We start from the raw sequence: 27983 nt of genomic DNA, 5'->3' as shown, positions 1-27983 counted from the left end.
TCTACCTCTGGTTGGAATGGCAATGTGAAATAGGAATGAAATTTAGTTAAGGAAAATCGGCATTTCTAACATTTCTCTCGGTATTAAAAAGTATGGAACTATGGCCATTGTGTTGAGCACTAGCTACACAAGTGTGGTGGCCCAACTTCAGTCCTTGAAACTTGCCTACAGGTGGGAGGAGAGAACCAAATCCACTGAGTTGTCCTCTGACCTCTACACATATGGTATAGCATGTGGCTCCCCCATCCACATATGTGCGTGCACACACACACACACACACACACACACACACACACAAAGTTAGTTGCAGACAGAGGCATTTAGGAAAGTATTCCATCTTCTGCTTGTGCCCCTTAGAGTGAGCATACTTTAGGTCCAGTGAAACAGTGCTGAAGCAACCATAAATGACAGCTTATCTGAACACTTTCCTCGTTCTACAGCAAGGCCATCCTCAGAATAACATTTCTTAAATAGTACCAGGGCATCTCTTGAAGCAGAGGATTCCTGGCCAAGTACAAAAAATAAAGCAATGAAGAAATAAACAAAGTTTATTTTTAAATGTTGTTTATTTAAATAAACAAAGTTTTTTTTTTTTTTTTTAAACTTTGCATTTTCAGGAGAGTGTGCCTCAGCAAAGCCCAAGGCCATAACGTTTCTGAAAAGTGTTTTCCTTTGGAGTTTTGTCCTTAATATTAATAGCGCCTGATTATTTGGACAGGGTAAGCTGTCCAACATCTGCATTTTCTGCAGTTTTCTCTATTAACTTGGGGCATTTTGATTCAGGGAGACAGACCAATGTGTTCAAGACTGCTTTTGACAGTCATAGCTTTAAACGCAAGACCCACATGCCACATGAAAGAGCCACACTGCAGCTCTTCCCTCCCCACATCCTGGATCCTCTGTTATTTCTTCCACTTATAGCCTTGGGTTCTGTTTCCACACAACTCTAGTGGCAAATACGTGGCTCCAGCATCTCCTGGAAAAGGGTATTATAAGGATGTTTCCCTGGTTCTGTCCAAATGCAACCCCCATGTCGTTTGCTTTCTGTCTTCAGGTATTCAGGAGGCCTTTCTGCCATCTCTCCACCTACAGCCTGCTTTGGGGCATGGCAGCAGTAGCGCTGGGCACAGCTCAAGGTAAAGACGCTCAGTTCTTCCCCCTCCCCCGGAGAGACTCTGGGGTGAATGCTGCCCACTCCTACGTGGGTAAGCTAGCTCATTCATCTGCATGAATTACTAGGGAATGCCATCAGCCTTGAACAGTGGGAGTGGCTCTTCCCACTTTCCGTACTTTTGTTTTCAAAGTAGCAGAACGGTTTGGCATTGAGACGCTATTCCAGTAGATGAACAAGATTTAAGAAAAACATCCCCTCCCTATTGAAACATGATGTCAGATTTTTCACCCACAGAACTAGGAGGGGGGGAATACTTGAAAAATAGTTTCCTGAATTTAGTTTTTAAGGAACTGGGAATATTTGGAGCAAAGGAAAAGATTTATTCCTCCTGGAAGGCCATCCTTAAAACTGAGTTCCTCTGCTTTTTACAAAAAGTAAAAGGTAGAAAAATACTGACACTCAGAGGTGCATAAACTTACATTTTCTCCTGTGCAAAAACATGCTTGTCCCACCTTCTCTGAAGTTCCTTATTGCTGCTGTCATTCCAAGGGAGCTCATGTCTCACTTTCTGCGCTGTTGTTGTTGTCATTGTTGTTGTTGTTGTTTTCTCTAATCATTTTGATATGATGTCACTCATCATTAGCCTCGCTGACAAAGTCACTGCTAGTGAAGGGCAGGCTGGCCGCACACCAGCCCTGACACATTAAGTCCACTATAGACCTACTGACTGACTAGCAGAACTAAATGGATTGCACACAAGCACCAAAGCATTGCTGACTTTCCCACTAAGGGAGGTGATCTATAGTCCAGCACAGGCTCACTCACGTGTTCAGCTCTAGTTTTGATCCCCTTTCCACCCTACATTCTAAAAGTGACATTTTCTTTCTTCAAATATGTTCTGCAAAATCTCCAGATATCCAGGGGACTTTAACCTCATCAATGGGAATTTTATTTCTATAGCTCTCATTACCTTTAAGGAGTACCCATCATTAAATTACCAGTTGGGTAACAGTGGTCCAAGGTGTATTGGCCACTATGGCCCCTTTGTTCTCTGATACTCTGGGGAGCATTCGTGCAGCCCTCTGTTCCTGTTTATACTCGTTACTATTTCATCTGTTTGGTTTTCCTTAAAGAACAAATTTTAGTGTTTTTCTTAGTCTATATGTTGTCTATCGTTTTATTATTTAGTTCCCTGTTGTCTTTTGGTATGGGAAGGGGAAGTTTAGAAGTGAGTTTCTATTCATTTTCAGGGTCTTTGGTACCCAGTAAATGTAGCTGGAATTCAATCTGCCCATCAGTGTAATGCTTTATGGCTGAGTGCATCATGCTCTGGTTACCATTAGGTTCTGGCAATTTCTGAGTTTTGTTATAAGTTCAGCTGTAATTAGAGTTAAAAAGGCATTGAGGTATTTCTTGTCTTACTGACTTGTAGATAGGGCTCTGAAACAGTAAAAATTTTAAGGGCAATTTCAGGTTCAGTTTGGGGAAATATTTTGTGTGTGTTTTGAAAAGATTATACATTCTCTCACTTAGTATGTACATACCCAAGTAGTATATGTTCATACATAAAACATAATGCATATGTAAATCTAGTATATTCAAATAAAATATAAAAACCTATAAGCAAATTTAATTTTTTTCTATATCATCATACATGAATTTTTTTTATTTTTTATTAATTTATTCCTGTTACATCTCAATGGTTATCCCATCCCTTGTATCCTCCCATTCTTCCTCCCTCCCATTTTCCCATTATTCCCCTCCCCTATGACTGTGCCTGAGGGGGATTACCTCCCCCTGTATATGCTCATAGGGTATCAAGTCTCTTCTTGGTAGCCTGCTATCCTTCCTCTGAGTGACACCAGGTCTCCCCCTCCAGAGGACATGGTCAAATATGAGGCACCAGAGTACGTGAGAAAGTCATACCCCACTCTCCACTCAACTGTGGAGAATGCCCTGTCCATTGGCTAGATCTGGGTAGGGGTTTGAAGTTTACGGCCTGTATTGTCCTCGGTTTGTGCCATAGTTTGAACTGGACCCCTGGGCCCAAATCTGCCTATCATAATGTTCTTCTTGTAGGTTTCTAGGACCCATACATGAATTTTTGCCTTAATGATTTAAAATTACAGAATTGGAGATTCTGGGAGACATACTGAAAACTCTAATAGTATGACTGTGGGTTTATACATTTCCATAGAAATTTCAGCAGTGTTTGCTTTACATGTCTCAGTGTTGGCTTGTCAGGTACATGAGGTTTCATGGTTGTCTCATGTTGGATTGCTCTCCTCATCATGTTACACTTCTTTAGTTCTTCCGTGTGAAAGGCGCGGTTGGGCTAATGTTAGAGTGCTTAGGTATAGTCCTTAGGGTTTTCTTTAATCCTTTGTGTAGACATCCCTAAGTGTTACAATCTGGGGGAATGCTGCGGCCCAGCCTTCTGGAGTACTAATTCTTCACTCAATGGCAGCCATTCTGTTAAGTTGAACAGTTTGATGAAAGTTTATATTTTTTGTTTTCCAGATATCTAATTTCTACCATTTACAATGTTGTATTTTTACTCACCCATATTCATGCCAAAATGCTTATTGACTTATGATGCCTGGATTCGTTCATTGTGAGTTCTTGGGTATAGCATTTGCTACTCCTCTTTCATTGTGTCCCTTTCTCAAAGGTTTGGTCATCTGCTATTGGTTATTTGTTATTACATGGATGCCAACACATTAAGTCACCTATCATAGTATCAGTGGCCAGCACTGCAGAGAAGAATTTGTTACTATAACATATAATGAAAATAGAGTGTATGTGGATTCACACTTGAGTGTCAAAATCCCTTGATCATGCTGGGCACACCAAGAGCATCCCAGAGCTCCTCACCTCCCAGAGCATCATCCTGTTTACCGCTCTTCTTGTGTGTCTGTGCTCAGTCTCATTTTCTAGAGCCTGAGCCCTCTGGGATGCTCCATGTGTGTGTATGCGTGTGTGTATATACATATGTGTGCATGTTTATGTGTATGTATACATGTATATACACATATGTGCATGTGTGTGCATATGCGTGTGTGTATATACATATGTGTGCATGTTTATGTGTGTATACATGTACATACACATGTGTGCGTGTATGTGTGTGCACGTGTGTATATACATATGTGTGCATGTTTATGTGTGTATACATGTATATACACATATGTGCATGTATGTGTGTGCATATGCATGTGTTTATACATATGTGTGCATGTTTATGTGTGTGTACATGTATATACACATGCGTGCATGTGTGTGTGTGCATGTGTGTGTATGCATGTGTAGTACCTCAATCTTTTTTTTTTTTTTTTTTTTTTTTTTTTTTTTTTTTTTTTTTTTTTGCTTAAATTGTTCATTCTGCCTGCTGCTCTTTGGCCCTTCTTTTCTTCTGGCTCACACTTCACTAAGCATGAACTCACCTAATAATCCTATTCTGCCTGGCAGTTTTTATGCTCAATTATTCTACTTATTCTCCAGCTCCCGGGGGTTCTTTGTGATTTCTGGTTACTAGGCATTTTCTTGTTCTTATTCTTTGCTTCAGCATTTAAAAGTCAAACAGAACTATTTTTCTGCTAACATATAGACATGTACATACATTTTATTTTCTTCTTTGTGTTTTTCATTCTTTTCTATATTTGAATTTCAGCATATATTCTATTTGTTACCAGGTGTGTGCGTGCGTGCGTGTGTGCGTGCGTGTGTGTGTGTGTGTGTGTGTGTGTGTGTGTAATAAGGTTCTAAAATATAAATATCCTTTTTGGTTCCACAGTGGAAGTGGTGACCCAGGATGAAAGAAAGCTACTGCACACACCTGCGTCCTTACGATGTTCCCTGAAAATATCCCAGGAGCCCTTGATTGTGACTTGGCAGAAAAAGAAAGCTGTAAGCCCAGAAAACATGGTCACTTACAGCAAAACCCATGGGGTTGTGGTCCAGCCTGCCTATAGGAACAAGATAAACATCACTGAGCTGGGACTGTGGAACACAAGCATCACCTTCTGGAACACCACGCTGGATGATGAGGGCTGCTACATGTGTCTCTTCAATACCTTTGGCTCTGGAAAGATCTCAGGAACCGCCTGCCTCACGCTCTATGGTGAGGATCTTTGAGAATACATTCTCTCTTTTTCAGAAATCCGGTTTCCACGAGCGTTGGGACTGCGTTTGTAGTGCCTGGGTTTTCCGTCCTGTGAGCAAGGGCAGCGTCACTGGAAGGCACCTAGCCTCTCACGCACTGTAGCTGTTTTCACAGACTTTGGAGCTCTCCGGGCACCGTACTAGATTGTCTGGCTGGAATGATCTTCTCTCTAGGGTCTTGAAGTCACCAAAAATTGAAGGCAATGATGAGGGTGACAAGTTCTCCATGGCAGTGATTGAATTCTGACTTGGCTTTTGGACAATGAATGTGCAATACATTATCTCTAGGGGTCTTTACGACGGCTGGGCCTCATGGCAGAGGCAGGATAGCCTAACCTGGAGCCAATGTGATGCCTCTCTCTTGTTTTAGTTCAAGGAAGCGATTTCAAGATTGCTGAGGGGACAGCCAGCAGAGGCTTTTTATAACGAACTGATGCTACTAGGAATATCACAGGGTTGGAAGCATTCCTTAAGCATCCCACAGGCTTAGTGATGTGATGAGATTGTTTTCTGTGCTGACACATGGCTGTGAGGAAGCATTAGGAAGTGGGACTAAGGGTGACTTTGTAACACCACATGTGAGGTAGTGGCTTTAGGAGGCATTACACATATGGTGCTTTAAGCATGTTAAGAGACTTGACCATGGGAAAGGAGGGGATTCACTAGGTAAGGTAATGTGGGAAATTCTGCGAAGGAGACAGGAGTCTTCTACTTATTCTGCCTATGATGCGCCCTCTCAGTGTTATGTCTTGATTTCTACGTCTGTGTCTGTCTGTTTCTCTCACTTCTTCCCCTCCTTTTCCCCCTGTCCCTCCCTCTTGTCTCCTCTCCCTTCCTTTCTCATCTCATATTTTCTCATTTCTGCACATTTTTTTCCTCCAGCTCATTCTCCCTCCATCCCCAAAACTGGAAATCCTGTTCTCACCCAAGGTGAATGGTCCTTTCACCAAACCTTACAACTTGCATCTAAGCCATTCTTTGATGCCCCTATGGTACGTAATCTAATCATACAAATAATAATCTTTTTCCTTACCTTTATCTCTCCCAGCACTTACTGAGCTTGGAATCTGGCCTCCCTTCTACATTTCTGCTCTCCAGCTACTGTGTAATCTACCTATCTCTTGAACCTGCAGGCACAAACAAGCTTTCACTCACTGCTGGCTTCTAATTAACTCCTGAGCTTCAAAGCCAGATACGGAAGGATTGGTTTGTGCAGTTGGCAGAAACAAGGTCAGCATTCCAACAGAAAAGCAGGTGCTAGCTGGGGAGGCATTTACAAAGAGAACAGGCTGCAGCTGGTGGGAAATTTATATATTTTTCTTCTAAATATTTTCCCAAACTTTGTCAGGCAACCTCTGAGGCCCTTCCAGCAGTCACTCTCTGAGTTTTCCAGTTAGGAACTCTGAGTTCCTAGTTTGCATTTTGGGTAGGTCTTCTAATTAAGCAATTTGTGTGTGTGGAGGGGGGTGTCTCCTCTCTTCCTCATTCAGCTTTGTGCAGGAAAATGGCTTTTTCTCTAAACAACAGGCTTTGGGAGCTCTGCCCTGTCTGGTGCTTCTCATAGGTACTGAGTAAACATACAGAAGTGTTGCTTAGGATATACTTTCAGATGATTTCTGAGAAACATAACCCAAAAGACATACACCATATGGAGGAGAAAAAGATGATTTCATGTCTTCGTTATCTCCATTTAACCAGCCAGTTATTCTAGAGACAGTACAAACATGGCATTTCTCATTCGAGGTTTGGACTCACTGAAAGAGCTGAGATTTGGGGGAGGATGTGTCACCTTATCTGTCCAGCTTCCATTGTCTTTCTGTAAGTCCCAGAGAGAAAACGCAGATCCCAGACGAGGTACTTAACTGATGGCAGGCCATGTGTTTTTTCTTTTGTCGCAGTACAGCCCATAGTGTTCCTTCACTACAACTATTTTGAAGACCACCTAAACATTACTTGCTCTGCGACTGCTCGCCCAGCCCCTGCCATTTCCTGGAAGGGCACTGGGTCAGGAATTGAGAATAGTACCGAGAGTCACCACCACTCAAATGGGACTACATCTGTCACCAGCATCCTCAGGGTCAAAGACCCCAAGAATCAGGTTGGGAAGGAAGTGATCTGCCAGGTGTTATACCTGGGGACTGTGATTGACTACAAGCAGACTCTGGACAAAGGTAAGAGAGGGTGGGCAAGGGAGACTATGGTGCATCTATGTTCACGCATTCAGAAGATATGTTCTTCAGAGACTCTCAACTGTTCAGCAAAGACCATAGCTAAAGAGAGACTGGAGCAAAGGTAGTAAGAGCTTAAGGGAGTGAATACAGCGAGTTTTGCTGTAGTCTCCCCACCCACAGAAATGACATTCTAAGACCTCCAATAGATTTGTAATCCTGCAGAGAGTATAGAATTCTATGTTTTACACACACACACACACACACACATACACACACACACACACCACACACACACACACATACATATTCACATGTACCTATAATTAAGTTAGCTCTCTAATTAGGCATGGTAAGAGATGAAATAAGGACCACCAAGTAAGAGAATGCAACCATAGCAAGCTGCTTTAATTAACATTTGTATATAGAATTTGTACTTGTAATTAACATTTGTATTTAGAATTGCTTTATGAGATACAAAAACCAGACAATCTGAAAATCAAGGCAGCTCCTCCATGACTAACAGGAGGCTAGCACACACGGTGTGGATACACAGGACAATTCATACCCTTGGCGGGATGAGATGACATGAAAGGTGAGCACATTGCTCAGACAAGCACATGAGCTCAAAGTTATGAGTTGTTTCTTTCTGGGACTTCTCTTTTATATTTTTGGACTACACAATAGCTAGCTGAAGCTCCAGAAAGTGAAATTGCCAGAAATGGTAGACGGGAAACATACTCCTTACATACCTTGGGTATGTATGTTTACATACATAAACATCAACAAGGAACTATTTCCTAGGCAATCACAGATCTGTGTGTTCGGTGCTACAGCAAGAACGCCACAGTAGATCATAAAAGTACCAAAGGGGACAGAGATGGGGCCTCAGCCCATTCTGAGGGATTAGGAAGGTGTCCTGCAGGACCCTCTTCATCTGTCATGAAATCTTTGGAAAATCTTCACTGAGAAAGGCCCCATCTAGAGGGTCATTATTCTTTGAAGAGAAACCACTTACCATTCGTATATTTTTTCTAATCTCTCAGATGATTCCTTCCAAATGGCTCTCTCTGGGACACGTGCACACAAGGTTTGAGAATTATGTGTGAGTGACTACAGAGAGCTTGGTTTCAGAGTTAAGAACTTACTTAACAGGCATGGCTTTATCGCTGTAGTTTTGAACTCCAAGCACTAGAAGTGGCACGTGTTGATAAGCAGCCTAAAATAATGGCAGCTGTGTGGGGGCAGGTTTCAATCAATAAAACCTGGGAAAGTTGGCCACACCACCTTCTTGGCCAGTGGTCTCCAGGAAGTAGCTCTTACAGTCCTGTCTAGCTGGGCTCCCTAAAACCTCAGGGCTAGTTAGAAATTGAGTATTTGGATGAATTTTGGTCAAACAGCCTGTATGCTGCATTTGGATTTTTGGGAATGGAGCGTAAGGATAAGCCAAGGCCAAGAGCAAATGTCCTTGAAAAACAAGAACTTGAAAAAGTAAATAAGTGCTTTTCCAGGAATGCTCCGTTTGACTTCCACAGCATAAGATGTTTTCTATTGTTTGCACAGTATTTGTTTATTCTGTGAACGTTTACTGATGAAGCCAAGAGTCTCATACGCAGCTGTAGAAATCACAGAAATGAGACAAGCCTGAAGGCTTTCAATTCAGTTGTAAAATGTCCGCTACCGATGAGGTGCTGCTAGCTGCTTCCTCTCCCTTTGTGTTTTCGACACCAAGGAGCCAGTGTTTAGCTGGACTGCACTGAAGCTCTTCGAGGAAGAGATTTAGTAATGGCAGCAGAGCTTGGGAGGAATGCAGTAAAGCACTGAATGAATCACCTCTAGCGGTTGACACCGTGGGATCCATGATTTCCCCCTTTCTAATTCCCAGCATATTTATTTATTTATCTATTTAATAAATATATTACCTTAGCGTAACCTAAGGCAAAGAATATGAGCTTTGGAGGCAAAAAAAAAAAAGTTTGACTAATCCTTGACTCTTATATTTTCCACCCTGGTATGGAGCTCAGTTAGCTTCCCCGGTTAGGAGTGATTTCATTCCTAAGTCTGTTAGATACTAATGACGTTTAACTCCTGGAATTTGCAGCAATCGATCTTACTGTCTGTAACTGCATGAAGTATGTGGGCTGTCACTACTTTCTGAATGTTTTACACTTCCTATGAGGTCAAGACTACAGGTGTAACTCCATATGTACTTAGCATAATTTTAATGAGAGCTCAGCTGTCATAAAAACTCATCATAAGCGTTGCTTTATCTCCATTTTTGTCTTAGCAGCCTCCTCTTCTGACTCCCCTTCCCCGTTCTCCCCTCTCCACCCACAGGATTTTGGTTTTCAGTTCCACTGTTGCTAAGCATCGTCTCTCTGGTAATTCTCCTGGTCTTGATCTCAATCTTATTATACTGGAAACGCCACCGAAACCAGGAGCGAGGTGAGTCGTCGCAGGGGATGCAAAGAATGAAATAAGGTAAGCATCCTTTTTCTTTACAATAATTTGTGGTTTGTTTGAGTATATAAATAAGAGGGGGGCAACATTCTTATGTTTACTGTTTATAAAATACGTAAAGGTTGATGCTGTTTAAGACAAGCTACTCACTCTCTTGCTGGTGGATATTTCTGCTTTTCATTTTCTATGATATGTTAAAGGTTATTTCATAAGCTTAGCGTAAGAGCTCTTAGGAAGAAAAAATGACAATAGGACCACAGTAGGACCTGTTGCAACCAAATAAAGAAATCTGGCACCCCCATAGAGACCTGTCCACCTGTTAGTAAGGCCAATCTTACCTCTTTCTACAGCAACCCACAAGCCGTCTGACCAATTAAAAAACTGTGAAATTGCCCAGTGCCATCTCATTAAATGGCACTTCCTATGCTATACTTTCTTGAAACCTCAAACACTATCAACATACAAGTGGTCCACACATGTACGTGTTATTTTATATTATTCTTCATGCCTTTTCAGGCTGGGAATTTCTTTTTACCCAGTACCAACATTTGCCACGCATACACACACATGCCTATATGTGCGTATATTGCTCAATAAGTGTTCATTTATCAATCGAGTGAATAGCTGGAGGTCGCATGAATAAATTTTCAAAGGTATTTTCCAAATTCTCTTCCTCTTATTGTAGCTCACTGCCTTGTGACTGCCAGCCAAATCATAGACAATATAAAGGAAAACGAGAGAGTGAGCTATAGTTCAAACAAGATTTTAATTTCTTTGTTTTCTGAAGCCTGTGCACAACCTATTGAACGCAAAGCCATGATTTGTTTTTTGTATTGTTTTGTTTTAAAATGGGAATTTTCCAGGGTTAAGGGGTGACATGGGAGTTTCTTCCATCTTAGAGAACTGAACTTCAGGGTCAGGGGATAAAATAAATGTTAAGTTTAAGTTATATTCTAGAATTTGATTTAAAAATCTTCCTCAAATTCTGCCTTATTTTTTTTTTCACTTTGTTTTGTGGGCTATTTTTTATGTCCTCACAACTTTTTGGACTACCTTATCTTGCCTAAGCCTTATAAACACCAGATTAGTTCATATGAATTTACAAAATAAGCAATGAGCCTTCAATGTCAGTGACCCCTTTTTATAAAGTAGATAAAAGGATTTGTTCTGTATGCAATACAATCTCATGGCATTTAAAGAGAAGCCATAGAACACAAAGCCCTCCCCAAAGAGCAGAAAGCTCTTTGAGTCTATCTTATCCAAACACTTTGGTTTTTCAATTAGGTAATGAGAGGCCAGAAAGGAAAGCTAGCTTCCTTCTTGAAGGTCACAGTCAATCCTTATAAACAGGTTAGAACAAGCAGACTGCTTTCCGGACCGCACTCTTGACTAGAAAGGAACTACTTTTATCAGTTGCGTTCATTGTAAGCTGTTCTGTGTTTCTAACCAAAAATTAAAAAATCTAAAAGATTCAAATTCATTTCCTAAAGTTCATTTTGACTAGTTAGCTATTAAGCCCAAGATGCATTTCACTATATAGGGATATTTTCAAAGTAATAGCTCTTTGTTCATTAAGCAAGTCTTAGATTTTCTGAGGAACAGAACTGCTAAATGCCAAAAAGAGGCAGCCTATGTCTGTGCTCAACTTTTGCCTCACTTAAAGAAAATCAATGCTCATGCTTTATTTGAACCTTATAGCACTCGGATCGCCATTCGTTGGCAAATATTGACATGACATATGGCCATGTCAGTCAGTTTTTCTGCATGCTCATGTTTTGCCTAATTTGAGTTTTTAAAAAAGATTTCAGGATGTTAACAACCATAAGATTTGATTCTGTATACTTACTGTTATTAAAGCCAAGTGTCACTTATTTTGGAAGCTTAATTTCCCAGAGCCAAGGAGATGCTGGTTCACAAAGAACCAAATTTTAATCTATGTAGAAAACTATGAGAAAGAAAAAAGTAATATACATATATATAAAATGACACCTCTCTTTTTTTTCATGCAAAAGTTCCTTCTGTCTTTCCCACCTTTTTTTCTGTTCTCATTCACTTTTTCTTCCCCTCCTTTTTTGAGCTCATAAAACTTTTAGACATGAAAGTCTCTGAACCCAGTGATCCAAAAACCCATGTTGTGAACATGCAATGGGAAATGAAAGTGGAACTGAATGCACATGTGTGTGTGTGTGTGTGTGTGTGTGTGCATGTGACTATGAATGTATGAATGTGTGTGTTTTTAAGTGTTTGTGAAGGTGTGTGTGAGTGTGTGTGTACATGTATATGTATGTGAATATGATGTGTGAATGTGTGTGTTTCTAAGTGTGGGGGTGAATGTGTATGAGTGTGGTGTATGTGTGCATGTGTGTGTGTGTGTGTGTCTGTGTGTACACGCATGCACGCACGTGCTTTGCAGGAAGATAAGAAAGATGAATGGCACTTGCAAAACTGAACCTGAGCTGACTTATATCCGTGGAGGGCTCCAGAGCCACTAAACATGTGTTCAGCTAAGCAATGTTTCCTAAATCATTAAAAAAAAAAACCTCCTTTTAGATCCCAATCACAATTCATGACCCACAAAAGTGCAAACAAATTTACTTTTGCCCAGAGGGAGTATCTGTAATAACTACTGTTGTCTTTGCACAGAGGCCAGCCTCCCCCAACTCCTCTTGTGACTCTGTACAGTCTAGGACAGTGCCCTGTGCTCTCTTTTTGGTTCTGAAGGAAAATATGACAGTGACTAGGTCCTTCTCTACATCACTCCTAGGACAGTTGTCATATTTATTTCCCCGAGTTTACCCTTATGACACTAAGAAGTCTTTAAAGAATATGCCTGCTTTGTTTTGTTTCTGTGACTGCAGTATTCTCTTACTGAAAAAGAAAGTAAGAAAGAATTCAAAGTTTCCTAGGGAAATTTTCTACCATCCCATAATCATTCTTTCTGGTAACAGTCAATGATGTCATTAGTTCATACCTTCTCCACATAAGACAATGAAAGTAAATTTGAGGCTGCATTTCTCAAAAGTCACCTATGATTTATCACTTAGTTCTCAGAAACAAGGAATGAAACTTTGGTTCTGCTTTGGAGCAGATCACTGTAAATACCATCATGTGTTAGAACTCTTCATTTTGAGTAGATAAGCTATTTTATTTGCTTTGTTTCTATTGATTCAAGATTGTGTTGGAAGTAAAAGAGGGCAGACAGACACTCAAATGAGACATATATTCCAGACTTCACTTTTCCTCTAAGTGCTGGATATTTCTTATAAAAGTATAGTTTGGCCACATAATATTTATATTTATTTTGGCTTCCCGTAATCCCTAGTAACCTGAGCTGTGGGATGGGCTTTTGTTAATACACAATGATCACATTAATAATCTACTATTTCCTGGATAAGAGCACGCACTGACTGCTATTTAAAGCTCACTATTACGTCAATAAACAAAGGTATTCAGTGAACAGTTTGTGGTGGTAAAATTCATCATTAGCTGAGAAGATAATCCAAAGGACATTCATTGCTAAGGCACTTAGAGTCTTTCTTCTTAACTAATCATGCTATCACTCTCCAGAGAAAGGGACTGGGTGAGTGAGCATCCTGCCCCACCCCAGAATCATCACAGTCCTAGGAAGGACCACAAGGCTTTATGGGAGGGAAGCAATGGGGAATCTTTAAGAAACTATTCAGGTTAGCATTGCTGTGATAAATGCTGTACTTCAGGCCTTTATGAAAAAAATTACATGTGTGTAATTACATGTGTATATTTTCTTTATGTGTAAAAATGCCACTCATTCCAAAATGACAGGATATAATTTGATCACCAATCTCTCAAAGATTGGGCTTTCTTGCAGGAAACTGTTCTTTGCTATTCTCCAAAATCCAAAAAAAAAAAAAAAAATTGGCATAAATGGCCCAAGTGTTCAGTTCTTGAGTTTCACTCCACAGCGGGAGCATCTCCAGGAGTCATCCTAACATTCCACATAGCAACTCAGTGGCAGCTTAGTTCTCAAATGGACAGCCATCTCCTTAGTTGTTTGGCTATGTTTTTTTTTTTGTTTGTTTGTTTGTTTGTTGTTTTTTTTTTTAGAGATCATCTGTCCACATTAGTTTCGTTTATTAGACAAATTGATGAAATACCCAGGATCTGAAATATTTAAGTCAAATAATCCTCTAATGTGCTCTTTCCCTCTTATGTATTGCCAGTTGCATTCTTTGGAGCTGGCACGCCCCTCACCTATGAAAGTCTACACTCTGGAGCCTGGCTGAGCAGGTCCACACTTTCAGTTCTGTAGCATAGAGAACACACATTCATGTTATGTAAATTGGAAGGATGCGGTTGAGTTAATTTACAAAAGTACATAAATAGCCAAGGAAGATAAACACTATTTTCTCTATTGTTTCTTTATCAAATTAATGCAAACTTAGTGGTTTACACCACAAAAATTCATTTTCCTATAATCCTTTAGGTACCAAATCCAACATTAGAGTCACTGTGCTAAAATCAAGATGTCTTCAAGGCTAACTTCCTTTCTTCAGGTCCTAGAAGAAAAACCATTTTCTGTGTTGATCCAACAGTTTCAGATTAACATCCCTCCCCCATCTCTCATTTCCATCTACAGAGTTAGTGATGCCAGTGATGACATTCTCAAACTGAGTTTCTCACTGGCTCCCCTGCCTTCCTCTTACCTTCATAAAGGCATGTATGGTTGCAGTAGGCCTATCTATATCTCTGGGCCTTTAACTAAATCACACAGACAAACCCACTCTTCCATGTAAGGTATCATCTTCCCACTTTCCTGAAATTAGCATGGGAATGGTATAAGAGACTCTCATTACGCTGCCACAAATGCAAAGGCAGGCCAGAGTAAGTGGAGAAATAGCTGCTGCCTGGCCTCTGAGTACAAGTATCCAGGACCTGTAATTCCTTGGCTGCAGCATTGTTCAAGGCAACACTGTTTCAAAGAACATCATAGCAAAGTCAGACCACCCCTCTGATCACATTACTTTAGCTTTTCCATTGAATCTTCACCTCCTTCGTACAAAGCAAGACTTTGTTGCCAGTATTTTTCAATCTTATTTACGTTTTTTGTGCCACAAGCCTTTAACAGGAAAATGTAACTTCTACTTTCAGAAATATTACCAATATTGGTTCTTTTAATTGGAACCCCAATTCTTATACACTTCCTGCGTCTCTCTACTCATACACCCCTCACAGTAGCAAGGATTGCTGACTTGCCCTAATCTCTTAATCATAGGTAACTTCACTTGGATTCTCTGTAAGACCAAGGTGAAATATTACCCTTAGCACTGAACATCATGATATTAGGCAGGACCAACCTGGTCTTTCTCATCCATCATAACTTAATTAGATGGAAGTTTCTAACTGGGTATGATGGTACATGCCTATAATATCGACAACCGAAAGATTGGGAAAAAAAAAAAAAGATCTTCAAGTTTAAAATTATCCTGGGCTATGTAGGAGAAGACTGTCTAAAGAGGAAAAAATGGAGATTTCCAAGTCTCTAATATTTAGAGACTAATATGAGGCTGTTGTGGATGCCAAGTACCAGAGTATTTTCCTCAATACTCATTAAAATCCCTACCAATAAGCATCAAAAATGTCAACAGTGCATATACAATACATTTTTTAAACACAGGACTAATAAGTACCATACTTGCTCAAACTTGCACGTGCATGCACACACGCATGTGCGCGCGCACACACACACCTTAATATAGCAGGTAGAAGTTTATTCTCTTGTTGACTTTTTCTTTCCTAACTTAAACACAATCTTCTATCTCATGATAGAATATTATGGAAGCTTCTATAGACCAGAGAGCACCACAGTACAGTCTATTTCTCTTTTTAGTAAACAAATCAGACCAATCAACATGAGCTGTTGATTAAGTTATGATGGATGAGAAAGACCAGGTTGGTCCTGCCTAATATCATGATCTTCAGTGCTAAGGGTAATATTTCACCTTGGTCTTACAGAGAATCCAAGTGAAGTTACCTATGATTAAGAGATTAGGGCAAGTCAGCAACTGTCCCAGTTCTAAGGAGTCTCTTTGGTCACTGGTTGTAAAATTTACAACTTTTTCCCATATTTATGCAACAAAGAGAAAAAAATCAGCCTTGTATTTTGTAAGTCCTTTGAAGATTATTTTTACTAAATATCACTGGGGGTTTTCATCTTCAAAAAATGTGTGCATCCATGATTTCAATTTGACTGCTTGTATTACTTTGTAGGCTGACAAAATTGTACAGTACTTAGACTGCGTGTCCAAATTGTAAACGATTTGCACATTCAGATCTGTACATCAATCAAGCTAGGGACAACCATTTCTTCATTATATGGTAAACTTTGTTTTAATAATAAGAACATCTACAAGCAAAGGTTTTAGTGATTGTCATGTGCCTGACACCCTTGTTACTGTAAACTTCATGTGTTACAAAAGGCCTCTGGAGCTCATTCCTCTGTCTAACTGTATTTTGTTTCATTTTCCCAGGGCTGCTTGAGATAATTCTATAATAGTATTTCTTCCTTGATATAATTCTATAATAGTATTCCTGTCTTCAGTAGTTCAATATTTTAACTATCTATTTTTGTAAAGGAGACTTTAAATGACATACAGAATTGGCTAGTTTTGGATCATTCTTTTCTTTTAGTTGCAACTTACTTGGTGAATCCAAAAAGTCTTATTTCTTTTTTAAAAAATAGTTGGTTACCGTTGGGTAAACCATTTTACATCTCTATGTTTCTTTCTCTGCATTGGGAAAATGGTAGTATTTACTATAGTTATAAGAATGTGGTGAACATTTTAGAAGAAATGCACTCAATTAGAAAATACTAAAAAGCCAGCACTAGTTTAGAGGATAGCTGGTAGAGTTGCTTTCACCAAATTATTTAATACAAATGCTTTTGTCATGGTTAATTTTAAGCTACCAGCAGTTTAATCTGTCGTCTATGCCATCAAAGCTCCATTCACATCACTGTGTCATAGTAAGTTTCCACTATGTGATGTTTTCTGTCGTTACTAAGTCTGTGATCACTGGTGGTTTTATCAATGTGTGTTTTCATTAATTGCACAAGTGATAAAATGAAGGAGAGCTCCAGAAGTTGAATAGAGAAAAACACATGCGGATTATAGCAAGCAGCTTTGAGAGAATAGAACTCAGAAGCTGGTTTGAACACAGGAATAGGAGTAATTAGAAGGGAGAAGACACCGTGTTCATTTCACAAGCAGGTTTAGAAAAGTTTAGAGTCAAGATAAGCTGAGAGGGGAGAAAGGACAGAAGGTATATGTAGCAAATATATGTATGTATGTATATATGTATATATATACTGAAATGACTTTGTGTTTCCTAATATTGATTTCTTGATATTGGTAATGTAATTTGTTTTATTTTGATGATGTAGAATTATTTTGCTTAAACTGAGTTGTTGGGGTTTTTTTTGGGGGGGGAGGAAGATAAGAAGGCTGCTTATTATATATATATATATATATATATGTGTGTGTGTGTGTGTGTGTGTGTGTGTGTGTGTGTGTGTGTGTGATAAATTAATTCATGGATAAGGATACTATGAAAAAGTGAATACAGATTTTTAAGAAAACCATCTATAGCATATAATAAAAGGGAAGTCAGAGCCACTTTTTAAAGATAAGTAGTCAGAGGCCAGCATCTTGGCATCAGTCCTACTAAGAACCTGGAAACAGAAAACAAGATGGCCATGGAGGAGAACAGAGATGGTTGACCCATAGCAAAGGAATTAAAAATGTAAAATGTAAAAAGAGAGAAAAGCCATTAAGATTTTAGAACAATCCTCCATGAAGTATGGCCTGAGGAGGGTGGCCTGAGGAGGGTTGCCTGAGGAGGGTATGGCCTGAGGAGGGTATGCCCTGAGGAGGGTATGGCCTGAGGAGGGTGGCCTGAGGAGGGTATGGCCTGAAGAGGGTTGCCTGAGGAGGGTATGGCCTGAGGAGGGTATGCCCTGAGGAGGGTATGGCCTGAGGAGGGTGGCCTGAGGAGGGTATGGTCTGAGGAGGGTTGCCTGAGGAGGGTATGGCCTGAGGAGGGTATGGCCTGAGGAGGGTATGGCCTGAGGAGGGTATGGCCTGAGGGGGGTTGCCTGAGGAGGGTTGCCTGAGGAGGGTGGCCTGAGGAGGGTTGCCCATCCAAACTCTACTTCTTTCCAATCTTCAGTAAAGTGTTTGGCGAGACTAAGTAGATAGTGTGATAACAATTTGACAGGGTAAATTCATGTCTGTTAAGTACAATAACAAAAAAAATTAATTACTGCATGTCTGTCAGCTCTTTTCCTTTTATTATTATTACTCACTTGTATTAAAATATTGGGCCATGTTGGGGAATCATTTTGAGAATCATTGGTAGCTAATGCTGAAAATGTTGGCATCTAAAATATGCAGAACTTTGAAAGACCCAGTAAAATGACCTAAGAGTACACAGAGAGGGAGGGAAGTATGGAGGTTAAATTCCAGCTCTATTATCTCACTGTCTTCATTCCTTGTGGGGAAGATGGCTTCCTCCCACTTGTGCTAGGAAGTCAGTAACACTTGAAAAAAAATGTCCACTTAACCACTATTCCCAATCTGAGGTCTCGCAGTTTATAGCCCAGAGGAAACAAAGCTCTGGGATCTCCTCAGTGAGAAGCTCTCCCATCGTTTGGTGTTCGTGAGAACTTGCCTTTCCTTGTAGGCTTAGGTCATTCCCTAGTCCACTACTGGGTCAGAAGTGCCTGCTTCCAGCCAGGGTGGGATCCCAGCACTCTGGAGACCAAGGAAGTAAGGGCCTTGAACTAGATTATTGCTAGCCCGAAGCCATTCTGGGATCCAAAGTGAGTCAGTGAATTCTAGGACAGCGCAGGCCACAGAGTGAAACTGTATCTTTAAAAACAACAAACAGGAAGGGAGTGAGGGAAAAGAAAAACTATAAGGTAAAGGATTCTTAATCCTGCTGCTGTTAATTGTTTAAAGTATGTTGAGAAATTAGAAATATCCAATGTTGACACACTTCTCTTTCTTTTATCCAGAGCCCTAGAGAAATTATACAGAACCCTGAAAGTTTTTTTCCCTGGTCTACTTGAATCTGATGTGGAAGGAAAACAGGAGGGAAAAGGTCATTCTCCATGGGACCAAAAAAAAAAAAAAAAAAAAAGCAAAAGACACGGAAGCAAGCCTGTGAGGGATTTGACTTTGTTTGCTGCTGTCCTGGGTCCTCAGTGTCTGCATTCATTCCAAGAGGAAGTCGTGTGCCTCAGGTCTGTTGTAGGACTTGGTTTTGCAGAGCAATGCCGTGCCATGCTGTCAGAAAGGCACCAGACTTCGAATCACCAGCGCCAAGGTGGCTCTCAGGCTGACGTGGCCTCCCACTAGAGGGGGAAAATCATAGTCAATTTACTTCACAGAGCTTTCTCGTCCTTATACAAAATAGAAAAGAGTGGCACCAGGAAATTTGCCACGCCTGAAACCTGATGGAATTCTAGGAGGAAAAATGAAGAATAAGCAAAAGAAGAAGTGAAGAGAAAGAGAAGAAAGAACACAGAAGGGTCCAAAGAACTCCTGAGACTACCTTTTACCCGTTCTGTTGGTGTCCAATCTCTGCTTTTGTTCTTAGGTCCACAAGTGTGTTTCCCTGTTGTTTGAGTATCTAGTCTACCACCTGCTATTGTCCTGCTAATTGTTGGCCTTGCTAGAATCCTTTCCTCCCCTGCCGCTCTCCACGCGCTTCTCTGAGGGTTACTATAATGAAAATAGGGCAGAATTTAGTGTGAAGTAACATTGGCAACCGTAATGTGTCCGTTTAACTTATTTTTATAGCAGTTAGGCGATATTGCTAGTCTTAGCCAGTAGTTCACATCTTTACCAAAAAAAGCATGCTTTCCCCATCCACCTGGCCCATAATACCACGCTCTTTTAAGCCGTTCTGAATCCTGTCTAGTGTAATGATAATATATTATGAAAACAGATGCGTAAGAACTTCTTGTACAGCAGTCAGTTGTATATTCTCTCTCTCTCTCTCTCTCTCTCTCTCTCTCTCTCTCTCTCTCTCTCTCTCTCTCAGCTTCTTTTTCTGTGATTTAACTCTTCACAAAGAGAAGGCAACTCTGGAATACAATCCCTTTGGTCTAAAGACATTGTGAGCTGTTAATTCTTAACCCTTTGACACAACCAGTGAAGTTCCTCTCTGTATCCTTTGCTTCGTCTGTCTCTATACAGTGACCTAGGAATTCAAGTGTAAGTTGTTTTCATTGTTAAACTGGATATTTATATACTTGGTATGCCTTTCATGTGTTATTTAATTCTGTATAATTTCTTATATTTGTATTAAAAAATACTGACGATTAAAAAGTGTCAACTAAATACTTGATGTGTTGCATTCCCTTGAAAAATATAGAAATAAAGAATAATACTTGGATTTTTTTCTCTCTCTCTCTTTGTGTGTGTGTGTGTGTGTGTGTGTGTGTGTGTGTGTGTGTGTGTGTGTGTGTGTGAAATACTCAGTTGACCTTCCTGCCTACTCACAAGATTCTGGTGTGGTTGGTGAGAGCTATTGTAGGTATTTTCTTTTGACATGGCTCTCTGAGATGCAGAGTTTCCTGGGTGTGCTCTCTCAGTTTACCTTTAAATACCAGACCTCACACATGACTATCTCAGATGGTTTTGTGCACAGTAGGAATTAGCACTCTGTCTTGCTGTGGTTTTGGTATCACAGCTGGATCATTGCTGGGTCAGGCAAAAGGAGTGACAGCAGCACTTCTCCAACATATTGTCCTCAGGACTCACCCCTCTCATCATTCAAGGACATTATTGAGGACCACAAAGAGTTCTCTTTATAAAACTGATTATGTATATTGCTTTTTACCATATTTGAGATGGAAGCATACATTTTAATAGGATGATATCATAAGCACATGGAGCTGTCGGTGTTGTGAACATCACATGTCAGGGTTTCTGGCCAGCTCCGCAGCAGACTTCTTGTGGGAGAATTAAAGGGACAAATAGTTCATTGGTGCTATTGCGAAGGTAACTTTCATTCAGCATAGCCACTGAAATGGTTTTAAACAATATTAAAGATGGGTCAATTAAACTGTAGGCAGTGAAGCTGCGTGTGCCTTTCTCAAAGCAACTCCTAGCCTAGGCAGCTGTTTCCACACTAAAAATGTTTGCTCATTCAGCCAGCCCTTTATTGATGTCATTGCCTTTCCTGGAGTTCATTTTCCAAGTAGACTTATGTCAGCATGTTGAATGGTTTATCAGTTGCCTATTGGAATGTTGAGACACTTGGATTTAAGACAGGTGTGTTCAGTAGAGAGGACAAGTAGGCGGAGTTAGAAAGAAAGAAGAAAAGGAGGTGTAGTTAAAAACATGCTTGTCTGAGACGGCGAAGTAAACGTGGAGTGCCATGTCTCAGTTTTTCTCTGCATGCTTCCTCCCACTGCCTTACCTAGACCAGCTCTCCCACACTCATTCTGAAATTTCAACTATGAATGCTTTTTTATGTATGTCTGTGTGTATGTGCGTTTATGAACTAGAGAGAATAGTGTGAACTTTACACATTAAAGCAAAAATGGGAAAGTTGTAAACTTTTTTGCTCACAAGAGTTCAGTCACATCTTCGCGAAAATTTTAGAAAAATTCCACGGTGGTGGTGGTGGTAGCTCATTCAGAAACAGGGGGAAGCAAAAGAATTCTTTGCTGCTGAGCTGAAACTAAAGATGAGATTTGGTTCTCTCACAAGTTAGTTACCCACCCCGAGGGTGAGTCACAGACGTGGGCAACAAGTAGAACAAAACCCATGTCATTACTGGACACTGCAGGCTTTCTCTTTGCGTAGTGAGCTCCAGACCAGACAGGACAATATAGTAACACCTTGTCTCAAACAGAGCAAGCTAAACTAAATTAAAACAAAACAAAATAACATCCCCCAAACACCGTACTTATCATAAGCCAACTTTTTCACTATTCTTATCAAGACAAGGATTTCACTCTCTGAAATACACTTTGGCAGTTATTCCCTCGGTGTGTTTTAGTTATTAAATTGTTTTGTATTCTTGACCTATTCCAATTTGACCTTCACATTTCCTATAGTTGCCGCAGCTAATTAAGTATTAGGAAGCCACAGAGAGCTATGACACAACTCAAGCCACCATAGTCATTTGGGCCTAAAGAGTAGGGAAGGTATTGAATCTCATTTTATAGATATCAAAAATGAGGGTGCAGATAGCAGTAGACATGTGTAATAGGGATAAAATTCCACCTCCAACTTCTAGGCTTCCTGTCCAGTATTTGCCCTTCCAACATCTGTCTACACCCAGAACTGCACTGTGATTCACTTCACACCCTATTTATCAGGGTTTCCTGTTTGCTCTATCAGTATGTTAAGACTCTGTCCCCGACTCTACTTCTACCCCGGTCTATATTATTATTTTTCTCCTGTATCATTGCTATAGCTTCCTAATTAGTCTCTCTACTTCCTCCCCTCTTTTCACAATATTTTAAAGACAATTATTCTAAAATACATCAAGTCAAACTATTATACAAGATTCCTTACGTGGCTTTTCATTGCACATTGTATAGAAGCAAAAGTTTGCGTGGATCTTTAGGATGCTGCTGACACTGATGGTCACTAGCATCCCTGATATTTTGCCAATCTTCCAGACACATCTCTACCTCAGGGCACTGGCACTTGTCTCCTTGCTTAAAGTTTCTCCTACAGACCACCTCACAGTCCTAACATTACTGCTGACAGATTGTCCCACTGCCCTCTGGGAGCTTTCCTCCATTGCTCACCTCACCAACTAGCAAACTATACCCATTACATGTCTATTCTGTTTATTATCTACCTACCTCACTTTATTATAAGTATCATGGGGGGATATTTTTATTGGTTAAGAAATCTTTACAGGGCTTGGGATATTGTTCAGTTGGTAAAGCATCTGGCTAGCATCCTCAAAGCCTCAAATCAATCTTCAACACTGCATAAGGCAAGTATGGCTGGTCACACCTGTAATCACAGAACCTGGGATGTGGACGTAGGTAGATCAAAAACTCAAGGTCATCCTTGGCTACATAGTCACTTCAAGGCCAGCTTAAGATACAAGAGACCCTGTCCAAATCAAATCAAATCAAATTGACAAATCTTTCATTCAATCACTATTCCTTGAGTGAAGCTTTTTTTTTTTTTTTTCATTCACAAATTATGGGATGGAGGAGAAATTCATACAGTGTTGCCTTCAGGTATACTTTCTTCCCTATAGAAGAATAACTAACTAAATTCTCCAGTAAGAAACAAGTTTGAAAAATTGTCAGTTATGGGGCTAAAGAGATGGCTTAGTCAAGTTTTTGCTGCACAATCATGAGGACCTGAGTTCCAATCCTCAGGTCTACATAAAAACCCAGATGGGGTGGTGCATGCCTATAATCCCAGTTCTGAGAAGGCAGCACTGGATTCTTTAGGTGACAGTCATGCACTGTCATACCTAGCTTTTGATGTGAGTGTTGGGTATTCAACTCAGGTCCACAGTCTTCCAACCCTAATGTTAGGAGGAAAGCAAGAGGATCCAGGGGAGCACTAGGATCAGTGAAAGACCCTGACATTAGATAGATAGATAGATAGATAGATAGATAGATAGATAGATAATAGATATGGATGATAGGTAGATAGTTATAGATGATAGATAGATACATGATAGATAGATAGATAGATAGATAGATAGATAGATAGATAAATAGATAGATAGATAGATAGATAGATAGATAATAGATATGGGTGATAGATAGGTAGATAGTTATAGATGATAGATAGATACATGATAGATAGATAGATAGATGGATAGATAGATAGATAGACAAATAGACATAGATGATAGATAGGTAGATAGTAAAAAAAACAAGTGCATGCACAATTTCAAAATTAGCAGACATAAAGACAGAGAGTTAAGATCATATTCTGTTCCTGGCATTTATGGACTGGCTTCTAAATCCAACAAAAACACTGCTCAATGGGTCCAGTATAAACAGAGCTGCAATAAGTTTGTTTCCCTGGGTGGACTCAGGGTGCAAAGGATGGATGGTGGAGTCTGTAAGTTGTGCAAATTCATGTACTGAGGCCATTCTTCCTGGTTTCACCAAACCCCCAACTGAGACAGCATGCACCGCTTGTCCTCAGTTTCCTTTTTCAGCTCTTCCACGTTAGCACAGAGGTAGCATAAGGAGGACAAATGAGGCCTGGCTATGAGGAACTGTGTTCTGACTAAGCAGAAAGGAAACCCCATGGCTACAGGCAAAGCTGAGGCACAGGCAGAACTGTGATGAATCACCCTTTTCCATGCTAAGAAATAAAAGGACAGGTAAAAGTTCAAAATCCCATGTACATGATGTTGGCTTCCTGGTGCAGTTTTGTAATGTATCTGAGTTTCTTTTCCTGTCACTGTGATAGAATACCTTGACAAAAGCCAAATGGGATAAAAGGTTGATTCTCGCTCACAGTTCAAGTTAGAATGCATCACAGTGTGTGAGTGTGAGCAGTCATAGCTGTTTGAGTAGAGGGAGTTGGTCACCTTGCATTACCACTATGAGGCAGAGGATTCTCTTTGCTTTGTTCATCTTACACAGTCCTGGATCCCTGCATAGGAATGGTCTTGACTCCAGTTAAGATGGGGTTTCCCACATGAATTAACCTGAAAAAGGACAACCCTTAGCAGGCATGGTGAGGGCCCCCTTCTTCCAAGTGATTCATATTCCTGTCAGACTGACATGAGCACCAATCATCACCCTACATGACTTTGAAGTCTGAATAATATGACCTTTTCCACAATGACAGTTGCGTTCCAAATGACTTAAGTAGGATGTCACAACTGGCATCCTGAGTTCTTCCTCCAGACTTATATTACTAAACCAGACAGAGGTAACATGGTCAGGAGATGGCCAAAGGTCAAGAGTTTCCTGTGAACTCATTCAGCAGTCACTTGGAGATTTTTCTTACTGGTTCATGTTAGTCAAGAAATTAGAAAGATCCCACTCACAAACATCAAAGCATCTCATGCACAGCACATATATTGGGGTGTGATGACCTTCCCTTGTTTTTTAACTAAAACAAAACAAACAAACAAACAAACAAACAAAAACCAGCAAAAACTGGGAACTCAGCAAAACCGAGTTCAGTTTTCTTGGGAGTAGTCCAGTCGACGAGGTACCCTGGAGCTCAGCGGTTCCAGCTGTGCTCCTCAAGCACCACACAATTCTAGATGTGGTTGCCTGTAGATCTAGAAAGTTCCTTAACTCTTAGGATATATGTTGGTTTCTCTTCTTATACGTAAATCACGGTATCATTTATATCTCATATATATTCTGTGAGACGGTGGCTCTATGAAATCATCATAAACAACAAACATATTGTGAGGCCAGATGGCTCTAAGTACAATACCGGGAAACATTACATTTTCTGCAATCAACTAAACAAACAAGGAGGAGTCCACAATGGTAGAAGCAGCGTATCATCTGAGGTGGATAGGACTGGCCTATTAGGCTTTGTGGAATGTGCCTTAAAAGTATATTCTGTATTTTAAATGGGAAAAGGTATTCTTTTCCCAGTAAGTTTTGGAAAGGACTAGCCAGTTCAGGGGCTGCTAAGATATGCTTGGGAGCCATTCAGGGTAATGAGACACGTCTTCATGTTAAAGTCACTGTTAATTTACTCTTGAAAAGAGAGCACCATACTCAAGAGCATTCCAGGCCTCTTGGGTTGACACTGTATTTGCCTTGGCCAGAGCCTATCCAAGTGTCAGTCTATCCAGTTGAGAGCAACCTTGTATTAGCAGAAGTTAGTGGCAGAGGTTCTTTCAGAGGTTGGGCAATACACAGCTACTGGATAAACTGAAACCTCATGCTGTATGTAGCCCATGAGGCTCAGTAGCCTCTGCGTCTCCGTGGAAAAGGCTGAACAACACTCCCAGAGGTTGGAAAATCTGACCAGGATCATTTCTCAGATCTCGCTCAAGCAGTTCATGCAAGCCTTTTCAAGTGTAGAGTAGAAATCGGGCAGTTGAAACCTCAGTGTTGTTATGATTCTTTTGTGGTCTGACAGAGTATAACCCTCGGCTCCAGCTCAGCTGAGCAAACCATTTTCCTAGTTTATATATAGTGCTAGGACCTCAGAGTTTACTGGAAGCCAAAACTCTCCTTAAACCTCTTTCCTATATAAGGCTGAAAGCTTTTCCCATCGTTGGCTTTTGACCGACTTCCAGCATCTTTAGCAGTGAGAAGGACACAGCAGAGTTGAATTCTGGAGGATAGCTTTTCTCTAGGGCAGAGTCATTTTGATTGCTTTCATCAGGGGAGTTGACTTCCCTTGGGTGCAGAGAGGGTATGTTTCAGTGCACTATTAGCTGGGGAAGGAGAAGTGTCTAGAGATAACAGATTAACAACAAAATTTAAAACTTTATTAAAAACAAAAAGAACCAATCATGAAGCAAATATATAAAGCCAGATTTGAATGCATTTTCCATTCCAAAGCCCTCAGGTTTCAAATTCTAAACATAATCACAGGGAACATTTCTACCAGGGACAAAAGATGAAGAGAAGGAAAACACATTATTGGCAAACTTGGGGCCATGTTGGTTCTGATTTTCAAGGATACAATGCAGGTACCAATGCCACTTAGAAAAAGTTTTCGATTATTGCATTTTATGCTAAAAACATAAGACTAATTTCCTTATACAGTTATTAGGAGATGGCTTGCATTTCTCTGTAGTGTGTCATGCAGTGTGTTTCTGTGTTAGAATAGTGTCTAAGGTGACCAAATGAGCAATGTCTTTCCAGCAATGGGCAAACCTTGAACAAAATGTCGCTCAGCAGGCACATAACATTGCTGACCATGAGAAGTAGGTGCAAGGGAAGGGGTTAGTAAAACCCTGTAGAAAATTTCAACAGTTAAAAAAGTATAAAACAAACTATTTGCATGAATTAGGAGGCAGCCTGTGATAAGTCATGAGGTAATGTTATGTATATTGAAACAAAAATGTCCAAATGCAGATTGAATGTCCCTTAGGCAAAATTCTCATGATTGAGAGCAGAAGTATTTTATCTAACTACAAGTTTAAATTTCTGTATAGGGTAGTTATTTCGGAACTAGGACCCAAGCCTAAACAAAATTGATTTATGTTTCATATAAATCATAATATATATGCATATGTATGCTAATTGGAATTTTATACAATATTTTTAAAAGAAGAAAATGGCTTTATTAAGTATTACACTACACTGACATGAAATCTTGTCCAAATGGCTTCAGGATAAACAATGCTGTTATAAAATTTACACCTTCACATTCATTTCCTAGGAAATATTATACACTAGAGCTCTTTGTGGTATTATACTGGTTTCAATAAAACATTTTAAAAAAAATAGTCATTGACATATATTCTCAAACCATGTTAAAATATCAAAAGGCAACTATGAAATGGCACTAACACTGGCGGGGTTTGTGGAGGCCATTGCAAACTCAGTGTTCCACGAACACTGCTCCAGAGGCAGGTGTACGCTAGTCCCATCAGTACCTGCCTCACCAAAACCATCTTTCCCAGTTTTACTCTGGGCAGAAAAACTGCCTCAGCCTTGTGTATTCACAGACATGAGTCTTGAGTGCGGTTGTTATGATTCACACCCACGGGACAGGGACAGTGGACTCCACACACAGATGCCTTTGAAGCACTTTCAGTTTTTAAAATAGCAAGGCCTCTGAATAATACTTCCTCAAAACAAGCTTTCCATCTTGGTAAACAGTTTGATAAACATCACACATTTGATCTGCAGTTTTTTGCAGTTTCTTCTATCAAATACACTCTGTCCGCGGTAAGACTTAGATTGACATTTACATACAAAGCATCTTTACATGAATTTGGTCCTCGTGGAACTAACTTTATTTACATATGTGCCCGTGGAAGCTAATCTGAGCACACATGTATACACACTTTCATATGTCTGTGTGTACACATAAGTTACTTTCACAATTAGAATAAAGCCAGACGCTAAGGGGAAGCGTTACTCTTCCTTAGAGGCTGCT

At 40.2% G+C, this 27983-nt stretch overlaps 1 protein-coding gene across 2 annotated transcripts; it reads left to right on the top strand.

Annotated features, from left to right (window-relative positions):
* Window positions 1–966: 966 nt before the first annotated feature.
* Window positions 967–19078, top strand: LOC127192716 (OX-2 membrane glycoprotein). Of its 2 annotated transcripts, XM_051149990.1 has the most exons (5): window positions 967–1136; window positions 4908–5234; window positions 7174–7446; window positions 9781–9924; window positions 18953–19078. In XM_051149990.1, exons 1-4 carry the CDS (start codon window positions 998–1000, stop codon window positions 9921–9923), a joined length of 882 nt encoding a protein of 293 aa, XP_051005947.1. In that variant the 5' UTR covers window positions 967–997; the 3' UTR covers window position 9924; window positions 18953–19078. The 2 variants fall into 2 exon arrangements, with proteins under 2 accessions (XP_051005947.1, XP_051005948.1); XM_051149991.1 differs by lacking the exon at window positions 967–1136 and having other exon boundaries at window positions 5018–5234; window positions 7179–7446.
* The last annotated feature ends 8905 nt before the right edge of the window (window positions 19079–27983 follow it).

This window comes from Acomys russatus, chromosome 8 (genome assembly GCF_903995435.1).
Source record: "Acomys russatus chromosome 8, mAcoRus1.1, whole genome shotgun sequence".
Lineage (NCBI taxonomy): Eukaryota > Metazoa > Chordata > Mammalia > Rodentia > Muridae > Acomys > Acomys russatus.
Note: the sequence above shows the minus strand (reverse complement) of the source record. Positions and strands in the feature narration are given on the sequence as shown.